Genomic DNA, 21,857 nt, shown 5'->3' with positions numbered 1-21,857 from the left:
TGAATATCTATTGCTGCTGAGTTTTGGGGTCCTCTGGGCTCGACACAGCACTATAGATGTGATCATGGATGAATGGCAGGGAAATATAATTTGATACTTTATAGAGTTCAAAATAAATTTGGGATCAGATGTTGTGACTGACATTTCCCATAATATTGAAATATTTTGGTTTAAAGATTGCAAAAGAACAGATGAAAGAAAGGAGTAGATTATTGGGCCTATGTGATCCTTCTTTGCTACTCAAGGTTAAGGCTGATAGAATATTCTTTGAGCCCAAAGAAGAAAGGATGCTTGAACAACATTCAAAAACCTACAGTTTGGTAACCAGACGCCAACCTTGCAATTCAATCCACGGTCAGATTATATGAATTCATATCAGACAGAACATCAAAACTGAATATAAATAAACAAAAACATTCAGATCCCAAGGCAGAGGCTTCATAACTGAATGAAGTAATCCAGAATGTAGTAGATAAGACTGAGTAGTGGTATAATCCCAAAAGCAGTAATACGTATCTGATGGTGGGAGCAAAGGCAGGTATAGAGGATCAGACAAATTAGAGAAAGCTTAAAATGTACAACATCAGCAACTGTACCATGCCACCAAACAGAAAAGCAGATTAATTGCAATTCCAATATCCCACAAACTTGCGTGTTTCAACAAATAAATGAAGCCTTCATCTTGTCATTCTTCATATTTTTTTTAAATCTCCAGCAACCTTTCAGGGAGTGAAGCTTCACATTCCAATCATCTTTTTGCTGATTTCCCTGCTGCCTCCCTCCTCAATTTTCCTCCAATCCTTACACTCGTTATCCTAAATCTTTGGCAATGATCCAACCAGGGGACCAGGCTTGAAACGTTTTATTCCTTTACTCCAAGTAGATGTTGCGTCACCTGCTGAGTTTCTCCAGCACTTTTGTGTATCGCACCTGGATCTTGACCTCATGGCCAAAGGAAACAAATCCTACCCAATGGATCTTTGGACCCTCGGTATCGTCTGCCACAGGCCAAAAATCACTCCAACCCAAACTTTATCAACCCCAACATTTGTGAACCCATCAGAAAATGCGAACAGTCCTCCGACGTGGAGCAATCCAACCACATCATTTAATAAAATTAACCAGCACGTGCAAACTAAAATTTGGGTTAACTAATCATTTTATCAAATACTATGGCTCCATATTTTCTGGATTTCCAAGTCAAGTCATCCGATTGCACACGTACAGTGTACTCCAGCCCTCAGTCGAAAACACACAACCAGACATAGCACAAACAATGCATCTACAGAGCAAGTATTCATATATATATATATATATAGATAGATAGATAGATCTATAAAATACTTGCTCTGTAGATGGCTTGTCTATGTATATAATATCTATATGAAGAATTAATTTCACGCAGGGATCTTCACCTCTACCCCTCTGGGTCTTTTCGTCCCCCCTTGTCACTATGAGTCTTGCAGGTTTGGTTCTTAGAGGCTGTTCAGTCAGAGGGATTATGTGGAGACATCGCGGGAACAATGAACCACATAAACAGAACAAGTGGCAGGAACACACGAGCATCTGGACCCCCCCCCAACCCGACCCAACCCCCCAACCCGACCCAACCCCCCCAACCCGACCCAACCCCCCCAACCCGACCCAACCCCCCCAACCCGACCCAACCCCCCCAACCCGACCCAACCCCCCCAACCCGACCCAACCCCCCCCAACCCGACCCAACCCCCCAACCCGACCCAACCCCCCCAACCCGACCCAACCCGACCCAACCCCCCCAACCCGACCCAACCCCCCCAACCCGACCCAAACCCCCCAACCCGACCCAACCCCCCCAACCCGACCCAACCCCCCCCAACCTGACCCAACCCCCCCAAACATGACCCAACCCCCCCAACCCGAACCAACCCCCCCCAAACCAACCCCCCCAATCCGACCCAACCCCCCCAATCCGACCCAACCCCCCAACTCGACCCAACCCCCCCAACCCGACCCAACCCCCCCAACCCGACCCAACCCCCCCAACCCGACCCAACCCCCCCAACCCCCCCCAACCCGACCCAACCCCCCCAACCCGACCCAACCCCCCCAACCCGACCCAACCCCCCCAACCCGACCCAACCCCCCCAACCCGACCCAACCCCCCCAACCCGACCCAAACCCCCCAACCCGACCCAACCCCCCCAACCCGACCCAACCCCCCCAACCCGAACCAACCCCCCCAACACCAACCCCCCCAATCAGACCCGACCCCCCCAATCCGACCCAACCCAACCCCCCCAATCCGACCCAACCCCCTCAACCCGACCCAACCCCCCCCAATCCGACCCAACCCCCCCCAATCCGACCCAACCCCGACCCCCCAAATTCTGGCCGAACCTCACCACCGGTTCTGCACCGACACAACGTGCACTCGTTGTGCTGGGGGGGGGGGGGGTGGGTGTTTAACCCCCCCCCCCAACACAATCCGACGGCTGGGGAGCCTTGCAGAGCCTTGAAGAAACGAGGCCGAGCCCGGGCTGGGTTTTACCTGCAGGGTCTGATCTTTGTTCCGTCGCTTGATGAGGAAGTTTCTGTAGAGAAGGGCTCTGGTTTGCTGCCATATTCGCTGCATCTTCCCCCCCTTCTGTTCACCACCTGCGGGGATTATTGCAATGGAACAACCCTTAAGAGAAGGAGTAACGGAAGTCAGAGACCCCCCCCCCTCCCCCCTCCCCCCCTCCCCCTCCCCCCCCCCCCCCTCCCCCCCTCCTCCCCTCCTCCCCCTCCTCCCCCCCCTCCCTCCTCCCCAATGGGAACTGATTGGTTTTAACCCTGCAATCGCGGCCGTGTCGGGGCGGGAGGTCCGGACCGGGGCCTGGCTCACCCGGGGGGGACCGGGACCGAGGGCGACCTCCTCCCCTCGCTCAGGCGCCGGGCAGCCTCGAACCGCGGGCCCACGGCCACAGGACGCTCCTCGACGCGCGCTGCCTCAGCCCTTGCACCCGGATCCAGCCGCATGTCCCGCCGCTCCGCCCGCAGCCAGGCAGCTGCGACGACAAGGCGCCGGAGCGCAAGAGGCGCCGCCTTCTCCTGTCACCAAGGGCGCCCCCTGGCGGCGCAGCTGACCCCCTCTCACTCAGGGGCGCCCCCTGGTGGTCCAGCACACCCCCTGTCCCTCGTCCCCTAGCAGTCCAGCACACCCGCTCTCACTCAGGGGCACCCCCTAGTGGTCCAGCACACCCCCTGTCTCTCGGGGCGTCTCCTAGCAGTCCAGCACACCCGCTCTCACTCAGGGGCACCCCCTAGTGGTCCAGCACACCCCCTGTCCCTCGTCCCCTAGCAGTCCAGCACACCCGCTCTCACTCAGGGGCACCCCCTAGTGGTCCAGCACACCCCCTGTCTCTCGGGGCGTCCCCTAGCAGTCCAGCACACCCGCTCTCACTCAGGGGCACCCCCTAGTGGTCCAGCACACCCCCTGTCTCTCGGGGCGTCCCCTAGCAGTCCAGCACACCCGCTCTCACTCAGGGGCACCCCCTAGTGGTCCAGCACACCCCCTGTCCCTCAGGGCATCCCCTAGCAGTCCAGCACACCCGCTCTCACTCAGGGGCACCCCCGAGTGGTCCAGCACACCCCCTGTCCCTCAGGGCATCCCCTAGCAGTCCAGCACACCCGCTCTCACTCAGGGGCACCCCCGAGTGGTCCAGCACACCCCCTGTCCCTCGGGGCGTCCCCTAGCGGTCCAGCACACCCGCTCTCACTCAGGGGCGTCTCCTAGCGGTCCAGCACATCCCCCGTCACTCGGGGCTCCCCCTAGCGGTCCAGCACACTCTCGTCACCAAGGGCGTTTCCAATCCCCTGAGATGTTCAAGGGTTCCTTTTATTCCATTTATCACAGGTAGAACACATTAAAAGAGCAATATACAGTAAAAGTCCAAAAATCCCATCCGGACCACCTGAGAACCTGGACTCTCAAACTGTTCCAATTTAGCACACACGTGTAAGCCCCACAGATGGCACAGCGGCCACAACCTGGCCCTCTTGTCACTCACACAAAAATCATTTGTATCCTGTAGTTTTCTTTTACAATGTTCATTTCAAAAAATAATTTCATGATTTTTTTTCCATGAAAAAAATTGTATACATTTTTTTGTCGCGTTGAGTTTATTATTTTGTAAAATGCTCATTTTGATAAGCGAAGCGCGCTGCATTTGCTAATGAATCAACGATCAACATTGACCTGTTCATCTCTTCTTTAGTCCCCCTTAGGTTTGAATTTTGCCTGACCCAATCCCCGAGCAATCTTGATTTAGGACTTTTACTGCCCTTCAACTTATGGCAAACAAAGAGTCACCACGAGCATTACCCCGGCGCCATGAACAGAAGGAGAAAGAGAAGCAAAGGAGAGTCCCTTCAGAGACAATGAGTGTTGATTCTGTGCATCTGATATTCCAGTTGTATATTTTATTAATCACATGAAGATTGTGGAGGACAAAATGATCCAGTCCATGGTGATGACTGAGGTGAGTCAAATTTAGTGATCCTAGTAATTGTGATTCAGTGGAATTACAAATTTTCAAATGAGGGCTTCTTGGATCTATTTTTCCTTCTTTATTCAACAAGAATTATGGCTGACTAAAACCATGTTTCACTTACCTTTTCATCATTTTTTTTTTATATAAAGCTTATCAAGAATCCAGAGTTCCTCCATTGTTTGCGCAAGGTTCCTGCATACCACCATTGGAGTGTAGAAGGTTGAGAGGGGATTTGATAGAGGTATATAAAATTATGAGGGGAATAGATAGAGTAGATGTGAATAGGCTGTTCCCCTTGAGGGTAGGTGAGATTGCAACAAGGGGTCTTAAGTTAAGGATTAGGGGTCAAAACTTTAGAAGTAACATAAGAGGTAGCTTCTTCACTCAGAGAGTGGTGGCTGAGTGGAATGACCTTCTGGGAGAGATGGTTGCAGCAGGGTCAATTTTGTCATTTAAGAGGAGTTTGGATGAGTTCATGGATGTGAGAGGGTTGGAGGGTAATGGGCAGGGAGCAGGTAGGTGGAACTAGTGAAATTTCAATTAAGTCGGTGTGGACTAGAAGGGCCGATATGGCCTGTTTCCATACTGGAATTGTTGTATGGTTCTTTTCTTCTTTGGCTTGGCTTCGCGGACGAAGATTTATGGAGGGGGTAAATGTCCACGTCAGCTGCAGGCTCGTTTGTGGCTGACAAGTCCGATGTGGGACAGGCAGACACAGTTGCAGCGGTTGCAGGGGAAAATTGGTTGGTTGGGGTTGGGTGTTGGGTTTTTCCTCCTTTGCCTTTTGTCAGTGAGGTGGGCTCTGCGGTCTTCTTCGAAGGAGGTTGCTGCCCGCCGAACTGTGAGGCGCCAAGATGCACGGTTTGAGGCGATATCAGCCCACTGGCGGTGGTCAATGTGGCAGGCACCAAGAGATTTCTTTAGGCAGTCCTTGTACCTCTTCTTTGGTGCACCTCTGTCACGGTGGCCAGGGGAGAGCTCGCCATATAACACGATCTTGGGAAGGCGATGGTCCTCCATTCTGGAGACGTGACCTACCCAGCGCAGTTGGATCTTCAGCAGCGTGGATTCGATGCTGTCGGCCTCTGCCATCTCGAGTACTTTGATGTTAGGGATGAAGTCGCTCCAATGAATGTTGAGTATTGTAAGGTAAAACATCATGAGATGGGAATGTGTAAGGAGTTACCCTGTGCAGGGCTGTAACAAGATGTGAATGCATCCTTGTACTTACAAGATAAGAGAGACATTGATGGATTGAGAGGCAGGAAGCTAGCAGGGAAAGGATAGCAACAGTTTTAGTCATTGGACAAGTAATGATATGATGATGTTCTAAGCACGTATCCAAGGGTATAAAAAAATCACCATTTTGCTGATAACGGCAGAATGTATTCTCCAACTAACATTGTTAGTTGCAAGTGTTACAATCCGGTAATAAAGAACAAAGAACCCTGATTTCGACTCAGTCTGGTGTTTGTCTCACTCATTCATGAACAAAGCAGACCTAACAGTATGGAGCGGAGACAACATCTGCAGTTTTATGTTTCTGTCTCAAGTATCCACATAGTTCGGCCTTTAAAATTATTTAAACAGGGCTGACGAGAAACTGTTCAATATACATCATCTCCATTTGAGAACTGGGGTCATCCGAACCTCAGGTTGTGGGCAATGTTTGCACATACGTGGATTCAAAAGCAAATCTCCAAATTGTCATTGGCTCATTTGCTGAAGCAGACAAGGTGATGAGCCACACTCAATATCCCCACTCAATAACCACATGGGTCTTTCATCAATCTGCTGTACAAGACTATCCTTCAACATTAAATGTCTATAATTTGACTTTGGAAAAGGTGATCTTTCCTGTATCTTGGGAGCAGCATCTTAAGGCAGCCATGGGTTATGATAACCAATGTCATCTTTAATGCACTACCACAAATTTTGGCAAAGGATGCTTGAGGGCCACAAACTCAACGCAAAGCTCATGGTTATGATGCATTGGGCATAATTGATCCCTGTCTACTGCAGGTACCTCAAGGTACTGAGATACCATCAATGTTGTCTCAGCAAAAATCCTTCCAATCCACTGGCTGGATAAATAAACCAATGTCAGTGTCCTCTCCTGGGCCAGCATCCACTGCAGTGAAGCCTTGATTATATTCATTCTGCTTCAATGGAAAAGTCTTGCAGTTTGCATGGCCTCCGCCAGACTCCTGAAACAGACTCTCAAATCTCAATCACTGGAACTGATTTCTAAGAGGCGGAGAGACAAAATCAAATCACGTTTGAACATCCTCACTGGAAATCAATGGGGCCATCCTCAAAATGGAGACATAGCATTTTTCTTCGGGGGCTCCAGTTTCCTCCCACCCTTCAAAACCATACCAGGGTATAGGTTAATGGGGTGTAAATTGGGTGTCATGGACTCGTGGGGCCGAATTGGCCTGTTGCAGTGCTGTATGTCTAAGTTTTTTAAAAAATAGAAGATGAAATTTAGAAATTCAATTCCACATATTAGCAATGTACAGATCAGTTTAAATGGCAGAGGAGGTCATTGGTTTCCAAGATGCACAGTGACTGAAATTAGCACCATCTTCTGAGGCAGTTCTCCAGGGCTGAGGATAACTGCTCTACTCCACTTATTTGGTGGTTGACGAGGCTTATGTCAGAAGGGAACTATCATCTTTTTCACGGAAGGGATAGAAGGTCATTAACTGGTTTATGTGGTGTGGGGGGGGGGGCGTGAATGATTTTTGAGGTGATATGTCCTATCATTGCTTTTACAAGGCGTTCTTGTGTTGCTGATCATAAAATTAAAATTTTTAATCCCAACATAACGCTCTTTCTCTCTTCAGCCGACATAGCCAGAAAGGAGATTAATTTGGGAGTTTGGTGTCAGGCACATGGCCTGCCCAATATGGCTGACTGAGTGTAACTAGGGCCTTGATTTAGGTGGGCCAATTGCAAGGGTCACCTTGATGTCTTGGGATGAGTCTTTGACCTTGATTGGCAGGTAGTGTGTCCTCCACCACTAGGTGGTGGATGCTGATGGTCCATTGCATCCATCAAATTGGTGTTTTTTTCATTGTAAACTATATATTTTTACAGCATTTTCCATAAATCATATGAAACTTAATTATGAAGAAAATGCATAACTCTAAAGTAAAACTCTGATTATATGCTGTCCGATTATTTGCCAACTTGGACAGTTCACCAATTGGGGAAGGAGGGGAAGTAATGGAGATAGTCGGTGGGGAACTAATTCCTGTGCTAACTTTCAATTGATTGTTCTTCTGTTTCCCTTGCTCCCTTTCAAATGACTAGATTCACACTGGAAATGTAATATGCTGCCATATTATTTAGGATACTGCCATATAACATCTAAACTATAGCTGGAGGTCAATGTGGTGCAGTGGTGACAGGTTGGTTGAAGATCTTGATTTTATGGATGTCAAGTTTAACACCCAATCTCTTGTGCACTCTGTTCAATGAGTGGATGACATCTTGGGAGATTACTCCCAATAATGCGCAAACACAAGCATAATTCGATATAATGTAGTATGGTGACTTAGGTTTGGGTCACCTCGGTTCAGTTTAGTCATCACAGTTGGAGTTATTTCCCCATGAATTCTGAAGATTATTGTATATATTTGTGAAATAGTTGATCCTGTGTAAAAGACTCAATCCCTTGACTGTGAACCCTCGCCTTGACTGCCCGCCCACTGGAGCTCCTGTTGCCAGATCATTGCCTCAGCCGCTTGCCCCCCAGAACTCCTGACATCTCAACTGTGGACTCTTGCCTCAGCCTCCCACCCATCTGAGCTCCTGATGCCTCAAAGGTGGATTTACAACCCAATCCCAATGCCTTGAATGACTCAGGTTCTTACCACAGTGAAAAATAGTATCTGTGTAAAAGTCAACCCCCCCCCCCAACAAAATTTGACCTGATAAATTGATCCACAAAACTCGACTATCACACAGTAGCTCCCTTCCCATAATTGGAGATGAGGTACAACATTGTCCAATGTGCTTCTTTGTCTTTATTGGCTGCAATGTTATTTGAACTGGAGGGCAGAGGGGAGAGATTTCAGAGGATCTCGAGGGGCAATGTTTCCACTCAGACGATGAAATTTGTATCTGGAATGAGTTGCCACAGGAAACTCTAAATGTGAGTATGACTTTGACATTCAAAAGACATTTGGATAGATATATGCATAGAGTGGATTGAGAAGTATGTGGATCAGTTGTAGGCAAATGGGACTGGCCCAGAATGGATGAGTTGGGCCAAAGGGCCTGTTCCCTACTGTATAATTCTATGACTCAGGCTTTGTGGGCTGGCAGGCTGACATGGAGCAAACAAAAATTGCAAAGAGCAGGCGAGTTGATTGCTGACCCTTCAATTTTCTTTGTCACACAGCGAATGTTATGTCCACGAAATCCATGATGTGATCTGAGTTATTTACTCCAACGTCGATGGCTCTGATTTTGGGTAGCTTTGTATTAAGCATTAAGACACCCTTTAATTTTGTCCTTTCATCTCTCCTCCTTTGAGGTGCTATAAAATTTACTGCTATGTCTAAACCCATAGTCATTGACCAAAAAATATCCTTGTGTGGCTCTCAATTCAAATTTGATCAAAGAAGAATCTGTGGTTCAATGCTTTGGGAGCATTCAATAGGAGAGCCTTCACTTTTGTATGGGCTTATTTCCTGAACAGCCACAAATCCTGAAAACCATGAAAATCACTTTTCAGATGTATCCAAAGTGAAATAATTAACAATATATTGTGCATCTTTTCTGTTAATGTACTTGTATTACACATTGACTTATTAAGTCTAAGTTTTTATATCAATGATTCGATCAACAGTGTGTTTGTAAAATTGATCAAGTTAAATCAGTGAAAGTTGGTCAGTTTACTGAGCATCTAAATTCTAACGATGCTAAAACAAAATAACAAATGCTAACACAAAAATAAAAACCAGTATGTAAAGTCATCTTTTAAACATCTGTGTGCTTTATTTTCTTGGTCACTAAGTATAGGCCTGTGAAATAAATAACTGTAAAGTGTCTGTATTAAGATTGTATTTTCTACTGAGATCATCAGATGCTACTAAAACAAAGTAGCTACACCAGTCATCAAAGTCAATTGAACAACACCACCATAGAGACAAATTTGGTAACAGTTAAATATTCACTATTATACAACATCCAAACTTTTTATGTTAATACATAAGATTCTGAGGATTTCCCTCTGTTAATATTGTAACCACGTAGAACAAAACACATTTTGACTGATTCAAACAGCAGCCTTGAGTGGCCTGGTGTAATTTGCTGTAAAACATTGTAATGGATACGGACATTGAACTTGGCAAAACGCCAAGAATATCTGATTGTTTCATAAAGGTCTTTTCAAGAGAATTTATATTTAGCAAACGGATGCTCTTTTTTGCATAATTGTAGAATTTTGGATCCATCATTTAGTGAGAAACGAATCAAAACATGTGTCCAAGTTATTCAAGATGGTGAATGAAAATTCTGCACCCTTAAAACTTACCAAAGGATAAATGGCTCCATCATTCGCAAGACTTTATTGGAAATACACCTTGTCATGAGCAAGCACATCGTGGGCAAAATAGAAAACGAGAATGGCCAATCTGTGGTGTAATTTGAATACCAAAAGAGCAAAAGGAACATTCTGGTGTGGCATGGATTATTGACATTATAATGATGTAGATTGTTCCTTTTGAATACTGAATGTTGTTTTTTAAAGTTTCACATTTATTAAGTCCCAAAATATTTCTTGAATCAAATGACAGCCCCTGGTCCCCAGTCCATTAACTGGACAAAACAAAAGTAAGAAAAAAACTTGTTTAATTCCCTCCAGTTGTTCCTTTTATCAGGTATCACATAACAATGTTGATATGGGCTTACTTGTGCCATCAAGGGGAAGAGAGGTTGCGTGAGTGACAGAGATCGAGTGAGAGTATAGAATTCTTTTTTAAAAATAGTCCATTTATAGTTTTTAAATCAGCATTTAGTGTTCAAAAGACAATGTTTGTCCAGAACTGCTTATCCTTTGAAAATAAAATTTATAGGAACACATCAAAGAGAAGTATATTTTAGAGTTGATAAAACAATTATAGTTTTTAGACTGCAGCTACACGGGAAGTCGAAAAAGGAATGTGCAGGAATTTGGAATCAATTCCTGCACCGTGATTTATCCTCAGGACCCCTCCAACTTTTTGGAGGAAGCCTGCAGTGTAAATCATACTGGAAATGTTTGTTGTCGGTCCTTCCCTCTACTGCAACCACCGGTACTCAGGTACTAGCAGCCTAAAAAGGTGCCCAGTGGAAACACCACACGGGCAGTAATTGTGCTAATTTTTTTCAGCATTTTTCTCAACACTGCAGTCTAAAAACTATTATTGTTAACTTTTTATATTTCAAGTGGGAGGATATTTGAAAATAAGGTGCTATCCCTAGGATTCCAATTACATTTTACATAATAGAGAAGAAAATATACTTGGGGTCAATTTCAGTGAAATGAGAACAGTTAAAGGACAGTGCGTCACTTATTTCCAGTGCTCATTAAACACATCAATAAAGTTGCCTTACAAAATGTCCAATTTGGACAGGTTCAAAATTGTTACCAGATCTCAACCAGCTCAATGCCTGAAGTTTTATTTTGTTTAAAATCACAATTTATTTTCATAAGGCAAAGAATCCATTTTATTATTATTCTTAGCACTTAAGTATAAAACAGAAATGATAAACTGAATAGAAATCTGTGTTGATGGCACAAAGGGCAATATAAATACAAGTGCAGTACCTCGAGGTGGGCTTAGATTTTTAATTTTTTTTAAAAAAAGGTTGAAACCCCAACATACCAATTTTTGAAATAGGCGACATTTTTAAATATTACATTTCCCACTTGCAATAATTTTGCCATTCTCACCTTATCTGTCCTTTACTACTCATTCAATTTCCAGTTGCTTTAAATTAATTGCTTCATATAAAAAAAATGAAAAAAAAAGGATAATGATCCAGTAAATCAACGGGTCAGCCCTGATCAAGAACTTTACAATTGAATACAATGTCTGCATATATCTTATGTAGGATTTTATCAGAAGACCGTCACTGAACATGACTGGGTACTTACTGTGTCTTTAATGTAGTTTAAGAGAATAGTTAAAAGGCTCCTTTGTATTTGACATAAGGAGTCGGAATGTGAGACATGGTGCCCAATGAGCATTGTTTTTTTCAGACTGGTTTTGTTTCTCCCATCCACATTGTGATGCCACCTGCAAGAATACGTTTGAGTTCCATGAAGCTGCTGTTGAAGTGTCTTACGGTGACCCCAAAAAAGCTCTTGTCCACCACTTCCATATAATTTCCTAAATTCTCCCCTCCCACACCCTGCCCTCCCACCTCACCCTGTCGCCGCCCACGTGTTTCTCCAACCCATCACTATTCTGCGAGATGACTCTCTTGTCCGGTGTCTCATCTGTTGTGTTTGTTGATTTTGTGCTTTGTGTATTTTTGTGATTAATTGATGTAAAACACTTTGGAGCAACATTCTGTTGTGTTAAATATGTGCTATATAAATAAACTATTCAATTCACCCAGACTTCAGGGGCAAATCATGACAGCTCTTTGATGCCCCAACATGATCCTCAAAATCTCTCAATTTCTACATTGTGTCCTTTTGGCGTTCTGCTGCTCTCTCTCCAATCAGTCAGTGGTAGAAAGGCTATTGTACTCATTAAACATGCTAGTTCTGTTCTATTGCACAAAAGGCCTTGCGCATTATGCGCAATGAAAAGTTGCAGCTGCGTGCACGGATGCAAGACATTCATTGGCCCTCGGTGCAGCAACATGCCTTTCTCAGTAAAGATGGATTTCTTGGCTTGTAAGATTGAACAAATGAAAAATGGCGGCTCTGCCGTGGACCCTCGGGGAGCAAGGAGCAGAGATACAGGACTCCTGTGGGTTCAACCACGCAGTCAACTGCCATCAGACCTGCACAGGCTTTGAACGCCCCATTAAAGGAGCCGACAGTAGTTTTATTTAAAATCCTGCAACTGCATGGTCTGCACCCAAGGTGGTGGTACCTATGCAGCCAAGAAGAGTTGCAGACTCCAAGGGAGTGGTGTAGGGTACCAGAAAACGGGGAAACTGTCCCCCATCTGAGAAGGAGAAGCAGAGAGCTGACCCACGGGACGGTGCCCGTGGCAGTGGACCAGTGAAGGGGCTCTGCAGCTGAAAGACCAATGCATGCAGTGGACTGCTGTTGGGAGACTCATGCCAGGCTGTGGACTGCTGGACACTGGCTCAAAATTGGCTGAAGGAGGACCAGGTATCGGAACCAGGATGCGAGAAGATGCTGAAGGATTCCTGACTGTGTCAGAGGTTTGGATCTGCAGCTCGGGTTTCCAATGGTTGGACGGGACTCTGTGTAGCTGTGGAGGCATAACTGACTCTGGGAAGACTCTCTTTTGCATCTCTCTCTCTCTCTCTCTGACTGGAAGAGGCTCTTCAGGCAATTTCTGCTGATGGCGAATCTGTCTGCCTTACAGCAGACAAAAGCAATTTCATGTAACATGACCCTGTTATTACAATGACAATATATTGAACCTCAACCGATGGTCAGAACACTTCCAATCTCTTTTCAGTGCCAACTGCTCAGTCCAAGAATCCGCCCTGCTCCAGCTCCCTCAACAGCCCTTAAGGCTAGAGCTGGATGAGGTCCTCACCCGGGAAGAGACATATAAGGCAATTGAACAACTGAAAAGTGGCAAAGCAGCAGGTATGGATGGAATCCCCCCAGAGGTCTGAAAGGCTGGCGGCAAAACTCTGCATGCCAAACTGCATGAGTTTTTCAAGCTCTGCTGGGACCAAGGAAAGCTGCCTCAGGACCTTCGTGATGCCATCATCATCACCCTGTACAAAAACAAAAGCGAGAAATCAGACTGCTCAAACTACAGGGGAATCACGCTGTTCTCCATTGCAGGCAAAATCTTCGCTAGGATTCTCCTAAATAGAATAATACCGAGTGTCGCCGAAAATGTTCTCCCCAAATCAGAGTGTGGCTTTCGCGCAAACAGAGGAACTACTGACATGGTCTTTGCCCTCAGACAGCTCGAAGAAAAGTGCAGAGAACAAAACAAAGGACTCTACATCACCTTTGTTGACCTCACCAAAGCCTTCGACACCATGAGTAGGAAAGGGCTTTGGCAAATACTAGAGTGCCTCGGATGCCCCCCAAAGTTCCTCAACGTGGTTATCCAACTGCACGAAAACCAACAAGGTCGGGTCAGATACAGCAATGAGCTCTCTGAACCCTTCTCCATTAACAATGGTGTGAAGCAAGGCTGCGTTCTTGCACCAACCCTCTTTTCAATCTTCTTCAGCATGATGCTGAAACAAGCCATGAAAGACCTCAACAATGAAGACGCTGTTTACATCCGGTACCGCACGGATGGCAGTCTCTTCAATCTGAGGCACCTGCAAGCTCACACCAAGACACAAGAGCAACTTGTCCGTGAACTACTCTTTGCAGACGATGCCGCTTTAGTTGCCCATTCAGAGCCAGCTCTTCAGCGATTGATGTCCTGTTTTGCGGAAACTGCCAAAATGTTTGGCCTGGAAGTCAGCCTGAAGAAAACTGAGGTCCTCCATCAGCCAGCTCCCCACCATGACTACCAGCCCCCCACATCTCCATCGGGCACACAAAACTCAAAACGGTCAACCAGTTTACCTATCTCGGCTGCACCATTTCATCGGATGCAAGGATCGACAACGAGATAGACAACAGACTCGCCAAGGCAAATAGCGCCTTTGGAAGACTACACAAAAGAGTTTGGAAAAACAACCAACTGAAAAACCTCACAAAGATTAGCGTATACAGAGCTGTTGTCATACCCACACTCCTGTTCGGCTCCGAATCATGGGTCCTTTACCGGCATCATCTACGGCTCCTACAACGCTTCCACCAGCGTTGTCTCTGCTCCATCCTCAACATTCATTGGAGCAACTTCATCTCCAACATCGAAGTACTCAAGATGGCAGAGGCTGACAGCATCGAATCCACGCTGCTGAAGATCCAACTGCGCTGGGTAGGTCACGTCTCCAGAATGGAGGACCATCGCCTTCCCAAGATCGTGTTATATGGTGAGCTCTCCACTGGCCACCGAGACAGAGGTGCACCAAAGAAGAGGTACAAGGACTGCCTAAGGAAATCTCTTGGTGCCTGCCACATTGACCACCGCCAGTGGGCTGATATCGCCTCAAACTGTGCATCTTGGCGCCTCACAGTTCGGCGGGCAGCAACCTCCTTTGAAGAAGACTGCAGGGCCCACCTCAATGACAAAAGACAAAGGAGGAAAAACCCAACACCCAACCCCAACCCACCAATTTTCCCTTGCAACCGCTGCAACCGTGTCTGCCTGTCCCGCATCGGACTTGTCAGCCACAAACAAGTGGACATTTACCCCTCCATAAATCTTCGTCCGCGAAGCCAAGCCAAAGAAAGAAGATATTGAATCTTGAACCCGTTATTATAATTCCTTAGCTGATTTAGATAGGTCAACTGCTTCTTAACGTACAGACAGAAAACAAACATATAAATATGGCACAAACAAACTTGTTCCACTTGACGAAGCTTTTGTAGCCGACTAAAATGGAGCATTATTGCCAATAAATTATATAATTTTATGATCAAGTTGACCACATGGTTTTCACTAATTTAAAGTTTATGAAAACGTGCAGGAACTAAACGCTAAAGGAAAATTAAAACAATTGAACTTGTTGCCAATTTCTTCAGAATCATATGATTTGAAATTAATTAGTAGAAACTTAACAAAAAGTGTGTCTATAGGATGAATACTCAGATACCATCAGTCTGTGCTGAAAGTACCTGCTACACAAGTGACATGTACCTGCTGTTGAGATATATGTTCATATCTTTTTAATGCAAAATGCAACATTTAAGGCATGTACATGCCCTTGCTTTAAAAGAGAACATTCATATATTCACAGACTGGTTTTAAAAAAAAAGGTTATTTAGTTTACTCTGTGTGTTGTTTGAAGTCAATGCATGTCTTATCCACATTTTAAACTATTACATCATCGCAAAATAAAGAATCTTTTGCATCCTGATTTAAGAACACCCAGAGAGTCCAATAACGGTAGGTATTTGGCACCAAGCCTTCTTTTAAACTGGGAAAAGGACAAACATTGCAAAGCTTGGAATTCCTTCACTTATTTGAATAGAAGCAAAACACAAAACAATCCCTTTTCTCAAAATACATTTATAACAAAAACAAGTCTATGCACTGATTTAGATAAATATAACACGTTAACAGTTAAAAAAAATGAATCTCGTATTTGTGACCTCAATGATGTTTTGCGCTGTTTTCTGTGATATATAGTAGTCTGTTTTATCCGTCCACAAGATTTGTTTTATTTCCCCTCCACCATAATCTTCCTCTACATTTTCAACACAATTCACATCAAATTTTATCTTTCACTTAATTAGTGTTTCTTAGATCTGGCATCATTCTTTCCATTTGTCACTATGTAGTTAAAATGTGGTTGAGGGTTACGTTTAACAGTCTTCTTGAAGTTTCCAGGCTGATTGAACACAGAAGTTGCACTAGCCACATCTGGGGCAAAATTATTTGGACCTGTAATTTAACAAAAAAGTATATTTAGTTCAGCTTTGCTCAATTAAAAATACTCTTACTTGCAATGCACTTAACATTGAGTGACTACCTCTTTAAGGTTGTAAGCAGTCACCACAGTCACAGAATTCAAAAAATGAATGTACCAATATTATCTACAGAACACAGAAACCAGAAGCAGGAAGAAGAGATAAAACTACCATAGAGGTGCCAGTGACAAAGACTAACCATCACCAAGTATTGAAACCTGTGTCAGACCAATACCACATATGGTAAAAGCCAATGGTGACTTGACACAAGAAAACCCGGATACTATTTGGTCATAATGAAGATGTAAGTTCCATATCAAAGGAACCAGCATCAGACCATGTCTGGAAGATTGGTCCATTGACCCATGTATCAGGAAAACTTTGGAACAAAGTATATAGAGTGCTTGTATTTTCCCATATGCAGTTTATGTAATATTAGTACTTTAAGAATTGCACCGTGACCAAATGTTCAGGATAGACCTCTGTACGCCACTGAGGTGAGGCTGCCTGCTTGTATCATAATTTCCTGCAAGAAAGGGAACTAAAAAGATTAAAAACAGGATTTTCAGGAGGTAGTCTTAGAACTTCTCCATGTGACAAATGCAAGGAGGGCTTTTGACTTCTGAGGCAGCTGGGTCCTGCACCAATTGGCCATTGATATCAAACCTATTATATGAAATCACTTCTGAACACTGTAAGGGATTACCAGAGAGCTCTTGTTCAGTGGAATTCAGGAATTGTTGTTTCATGCTGTTATATGAGGATTGTGGAGGAACATGTGGCCACTCAGTCTGGAATATTGTGGATTGTAGAGGATCACATGACCTCCCTGTCTTAAACCTGGAGAGACGTCGCATCACCTGCTAATCAAGGTGGGACTCCGGCCACCTTGATGCACACTTTGTTGTTGGCTCATTTAAATGATTCAACGTTATCCCTGGCCAGAGGCCCAGCTCAGAACAGTATAAACATCAACACGTGCCACCTTTCTCTCTCTTTGCCTCTTGGTCACTACTGTGGACATCATTGGAGCAGTCACAGTTAAGGTGTGCACTACACTGAGTTGAGCTGTAGCACTGCTTGCAGACAGCCTCACCCTGTATTTGTACAGGGAATCATGAGTGTGTTTGAAAGTCCGTCTTTGAAGTGTGTACACGTGTGGGAGAGTGAAGGTAAGCAGCCACCGGTATTGGAGTCCAATGTACATGCTTATACTGATATAGTTTTTGTCTCATATTATGTAGAAGATAAGCGGCCACCGGTATCAGAGTCCAACCTAGGTCTGATGTGAATATCTATATAGCTATGAAGTAATAGAGTAAATCAGCATTGTTTGACATCTTCCCCTATGTTTCCCATGTGTTCAATAAAGTTACCTTTGATTGTAACACTTGTGTCCAGATTCATCTCTGTGAACCCACCAAACCTAATACTTTTCCAAACACAATACTTGCATAAGTGGGCGGCATGACTAATGCTGATGGAGAAACAAATTCGCTGATTTGAAAGGAAAAGCTTCAATTATTGCATCTTGACTAAAAGGTGATTTCACAGACTGCACTATGGGATCGGCATATGTTATTATTATCTGCAAAGGAACAGATCCAGCTGGTGTCGATGTGCCAATGTCCTGACATTAGAGGTACCTAGACGTTGGCAGAATTTGTCTGAAAGTAAGTACGTATTAGGTACTCTAATAGCCACATACCTGAAAGAATCTTTGTCAACATACATTTTCTCTGCCATGTCTGAGGCAAATGAGCCATACATTATCCTTTGCCCCCAACTCTACAATGTAGTCCCACGGTAAATACACTGCCCTCCATAATGTTTGGGAGAAATATACATTAAAGGTAGACACCGTTTAAGGCCTGGGTCCTTCGTCAGGTACGTGTCAGATAGATTGTTCCTGACAAAGGCCCAGACCTGAAAGTTGGCTGCCTTTTACTTCCTATCGAAGCTGCATGACTTGCTGAGTTTCTCCAGCACTTTTGTGTATTGCATATTTTTGTGGCAGTTGTTCATGTGTTTGGCAATTCAAGACAAACACTACCACTCCACATAGAGAAAGAAAGCAGTTCATCCATCTCAAGGCAGAACAGCTTTTATTTATTTACACTGTATCTGGTGGTGAATGGTGAAACACTCTTCTGAGATCAATTATTCTTTGTTGAGCAGCAACATTTGTATATTTTGAATATGAGGGGGCAGGGTTAGTGTAGCAGTTAGTGCAACACTGTTATAGCGCTGGCGACTTGGGTTCGAATCCAGCTCTGTCTGTAAGGACTTTGCACATTTTCCCCTTGTCTGGATTGGTTTCCTCTGAGTGCTTCAGCTTTCTCCACCCTTCAAAACAAATAGGGTTGTGGGTGTAACCGGACGTCACGTACTTACGGGCTGGAACAGCCTGCTACTGTGCTATTTGTCTAAATTTAAAAAAAATCTAAATTGAAAAAGTTTCACTCATTTATATTGACATATTATGCAAGAATATTGTGGTTAGGGACTAAATATTAATTGTAAATGGGTAAATATGTTCATCTCATTAGATAAAAACTCCTCTTTTTGCTAAGTTCCTTCTCTCAGGTTTCATTGTAATTTGTCTTTACGTTGTAAAGTCCAACGACTTTACTTTCTCTGTTATCTCTTGAATGAGAAAATTCAATTTAATCTCTTTTCTTGACCCAGATTCTAAATCTTCATCTCACGTTTGCTCATAGTAATATTTAATTCCTTAATCAGTTTGAACAGCTACAGTAACCACACCGTATCAATATATAAATATAATTTAAAATATTGATATTAAAAATCATGTTATCTGCCTTCATTCCTTTCAATGTCGTGCTCAACTATTTAAATACTAATTAAGATGGACCAATAATGAGTAATGGCAAACACTGCTCGACTCACATACAATATTATCTGACCAGATTGGCAGTTCTCAGTCTGCTATTAGGCCTCTTGGCCTCCAGATTGCTCTCTCTACTTCTGAATTTAAATTATTAGCATAAAAGCAGACCTTCCTTTGTTTGAATTGAGCCATCTATTTGCATGTTGCTCTTGACTGTCACTTCCCTACTTAGGATCACCCCTTTAATTTGCTGAGGTTCTCTAACATGTTTGTGCATTGCACCTAATAGGATCTGTTATTTTTTTCATTGTTCATCTGTCTGTTCAGAGACTGCAAAATAATGCATCGATGATCACCCCTTAAAAATTCTTAAGTAGAACCACATTACTAAGTGATTTCCAAACATCCACCATCAGTTTGAAAGATATACAGCAAAGTACATTCAATCCAGGACACAAGCTCAATTGTGAATTCAAGGTGATCACATGACAACTTTGTACTTTCACCTCTGATCTTCTTCTGTACAACCAGCCCTCTCCCATTACAATTTTTCTGGTAGACGGTGCTGGGTGGTGTACAAACCACCTCCAACGTTTGAAGGTCACTTTCACCTATACAAAGGACAAGGTTTTTAAATTAGTACGTATCTTTTAATTAGATTTTTAAAATGATGCGCAGCATTTTTAAAAAGTAAACAAAATATATCATCACACAGAGTTGGCTGTTGGAAAACCACTAAGATTTATAACTTGATTTAATTCAAGAAAGAGGGACAAATATTAGCTCTCCAGCTGGTTTTTGACTTAGTGTCAAGGAACCTTTTCTGTCAACATGGATGAGCCTTGGTTTAATTGCATGTTTAGTGACCAGACTAAATTAGCTTGACCAAATTCTAATAGTTCACAAATATTTATTTGGATGACTGCTTTATGGGTTGAATGGGTATGGAATGCATTGGAGAACAGAAAGGTTTTTTTGTATTGTATCTATTGTTTATGTAACATTGGGGGTGACAGCTCTTCACAGAATTAGTTATGCCTGTGCGATATCCAGCACATAGCAGAGAATGCTTTCTCTCCATCTTTTTCTCTCTTTGTCCTCGACAAGATAAGGTGTTGAACAAGTAGCAGAACAAAGGAACCTAAGCCAGTCTCTCACACCTGTTCTCCTCGTTCAATAAGATCATGGCTAATCCTCTAATTCAATGCCACTTAACTTTGCAAACTGAACATCAATTGATTATCCCTTAATATCAACCTGTTTTGATGGAATGACCAAATTCACAAAGAGAGCAGGGAATTGCATAGATGAGAATTCCAAAAAATTATTACTTTCATTTCAGTCATGAAGGACAAAATTTAGTTTTAGATATTTTAGCCAGGAGGAACGACATCTCTGAACCTAAGGCCTGCACAAACGTTATATATTTCACTGAGACATTCTTCTTAACTGAAGAGAGTAAAGGCCCAATCTGGTCATCTCTTTACATTGCACAATTCATCCAGACCAGGAATCAATCTGGTCCGTCTTTATTTCAAGCATATCCTTCCTTTGGTCAGAGGACCAGACCTTTATACAATATTGCAGATGTATATAATCCCAGTAAAAAAAAGAACTTGGCCAGTTTTCCAGCATTAAAGGCTTGGCTCAACAGTATGGGTTGAAGAGCCTTCACTCTGCTGTAATGTTTATGTACTAAAACACCTCTTTCTTTAAAATATTGAAAAGTGTAAATTTAAAATCAATATGCTGAACCATGCTGACTAATTTCTGTCAATTCCAAAGCAAACCATTAACTGTCAGAAATTCAGGAACTCTAAGATTCAACATCAGGTCCAATGGCACAGCAGTGACTTTGTGGAGAAGGTCCAGATGTACGGCACACCAGCCCTACACCAGCTCAAATTGGTAAATAACGAGGGATACTATTCAATTAAATGGGGATTGTTCTTCTGATAGACAAAAGCACTGTATGTAATTTATCTTATTTTAAAGTTTGGATTTTACATTTTTATTCAATTATTTCAATCTATTTTCACCATTTTAAAATGTATCAGAGCCAGAACCACCAGGCTGAGAAACAGCTTCTTCCCACAGACAGTGAAACTGCTGAATGACTGATGAATTGCTCATACAAACCCTCCGTGGCTCATATTTAACAACAATATTTATTTGAACATCTGTATAAGAGTACTGTGCATACGTATCTTTATTTGTGTGTGTGTGTTGCATAAAGGACACCAAGAACACTGTTTCATCAGGTTGTACTTGTACAATCGGATGATAAATACACTTGAATTTGAACCTGAACTCTGTCCGTGGCAGGATAGAGTGTCCGTTTTGGGAGTACAGTAATCCTTAAAAGTGATTATACAACATACCTGCGTAATGGCTGACTGGGAATTTTACCTTCCCAGGCACAAGTGTTGCTTTTCCAAGTGTCCGTAACTGAGATTGGCCATTGATGTTAAATCTATTATCTGAAATACTCTCCAGTGGTTGGAATCGAGATGAAATATTCTTAATATTGGGTAACTGGGAAAAATGGAGAAAATTATGCAACTGAATCAATAGAGGATATAAAGCACATAACAAGATATAGAAAAAAATAATTCCAGCAATGAGATTAGACTGTAAGAAACAAAATTGTGCATCAATTAACTGTTGCCTATATCAGGCAAAATAATTTGCTCTGACCTTAATATGCATTAAAAATCAAGTGTCGGATTTAAGAGAAAGGAAGAAAATATATTTAAACCCAGGGCTCAACTAAGAACAAAACAAAATG

At 43.4% G+C, this 21,857-nt stretch overlaps 2 protein-coding genes across 9 annotated transcripts in view; both read right to left on the bottom strand.

Annotated features, from left to right (window-relative positions):
• abca5 (ATP-binding cassette, sub-family A (ABC1), member 5) overlaps positions 1–3,077 on the bottom strand; it is a 96,598-nt gene extending 93,521 nt beyond the window's left edge. For 4 of the 6 annotated variants that reach the window (XM_069930189.1, XM_069930191.1, XM_069930193.1 and 1 more), the window contains exons 1-2: positions 2,867–3,075; positions 2,531–2,637 (exon numbers count right to left, since the gene is read on the bottom strand). In XM_069930189.1, the coding sequence (XP_069786290.1) occupies positions 2,531–2,614 (84 nt within the window). In that variant the 5' untranslated portion in view covers positions 2,615–2,637; positions 2,867–3,075. Of the gene's footprint in view, positions 1–2,530; positions 2,638–2,813 lie in introns of all 6 variants that reach the window. The other 2 variants (XR_011354949.1, XM_069930190.1) reach the window with 2 other exon arrangements.
• A 12,724-nt stretch (positions 3,078–15,801) lies between these two features.
• kif19 (kinesin family member 19) overlaps positions 15,802–21,857 on the bottom strand; it is a 116,962-nt gene continuing 110,906 nt past the window's right edge. For all 3 annotated transcript variants that reach the window (XM_069930179.1, XM_069930180.1, XM_069930181.1), the window contains exons 19-21: positions 21,451–21,604; positions 19,576–19,680; positions 15,802–16,192 (exon numbers count right to left, since the gene is read on the bottom strand). In XM_069930179.1, the coding sequence (XP_069786280.1) occupies positions 16,041–16,192; positions 19,576–19,680; positions 21,451–21,604 (411 nt within the window). In that variant the 3' untranslated portion in view covers positions 15,802–16,040. The remainder of the gene's footprint in view (positions 16,193–19,575; positions 19,681–21,450; positions 21,605–21,857) is intronic.

This window comes from Narcine bancroftii, chromosome 3 (genome assembly GCF_036971445.1).
Source record: "Narcine bancroftii isolate sNarBan1 chromosome 3, sNarBan1.hap1, whole genome shotgun sequence".
NCBI classification, from domain to species: Eukaryota; Metazoa; Chordata; class Chondrichthyes; order Torpediniformes; family Narcinidae; genus Narcine; species Narcine bancroftii.
This window is presented reverse-complemented; position numbering and strand designations above follow the sequence as displayed.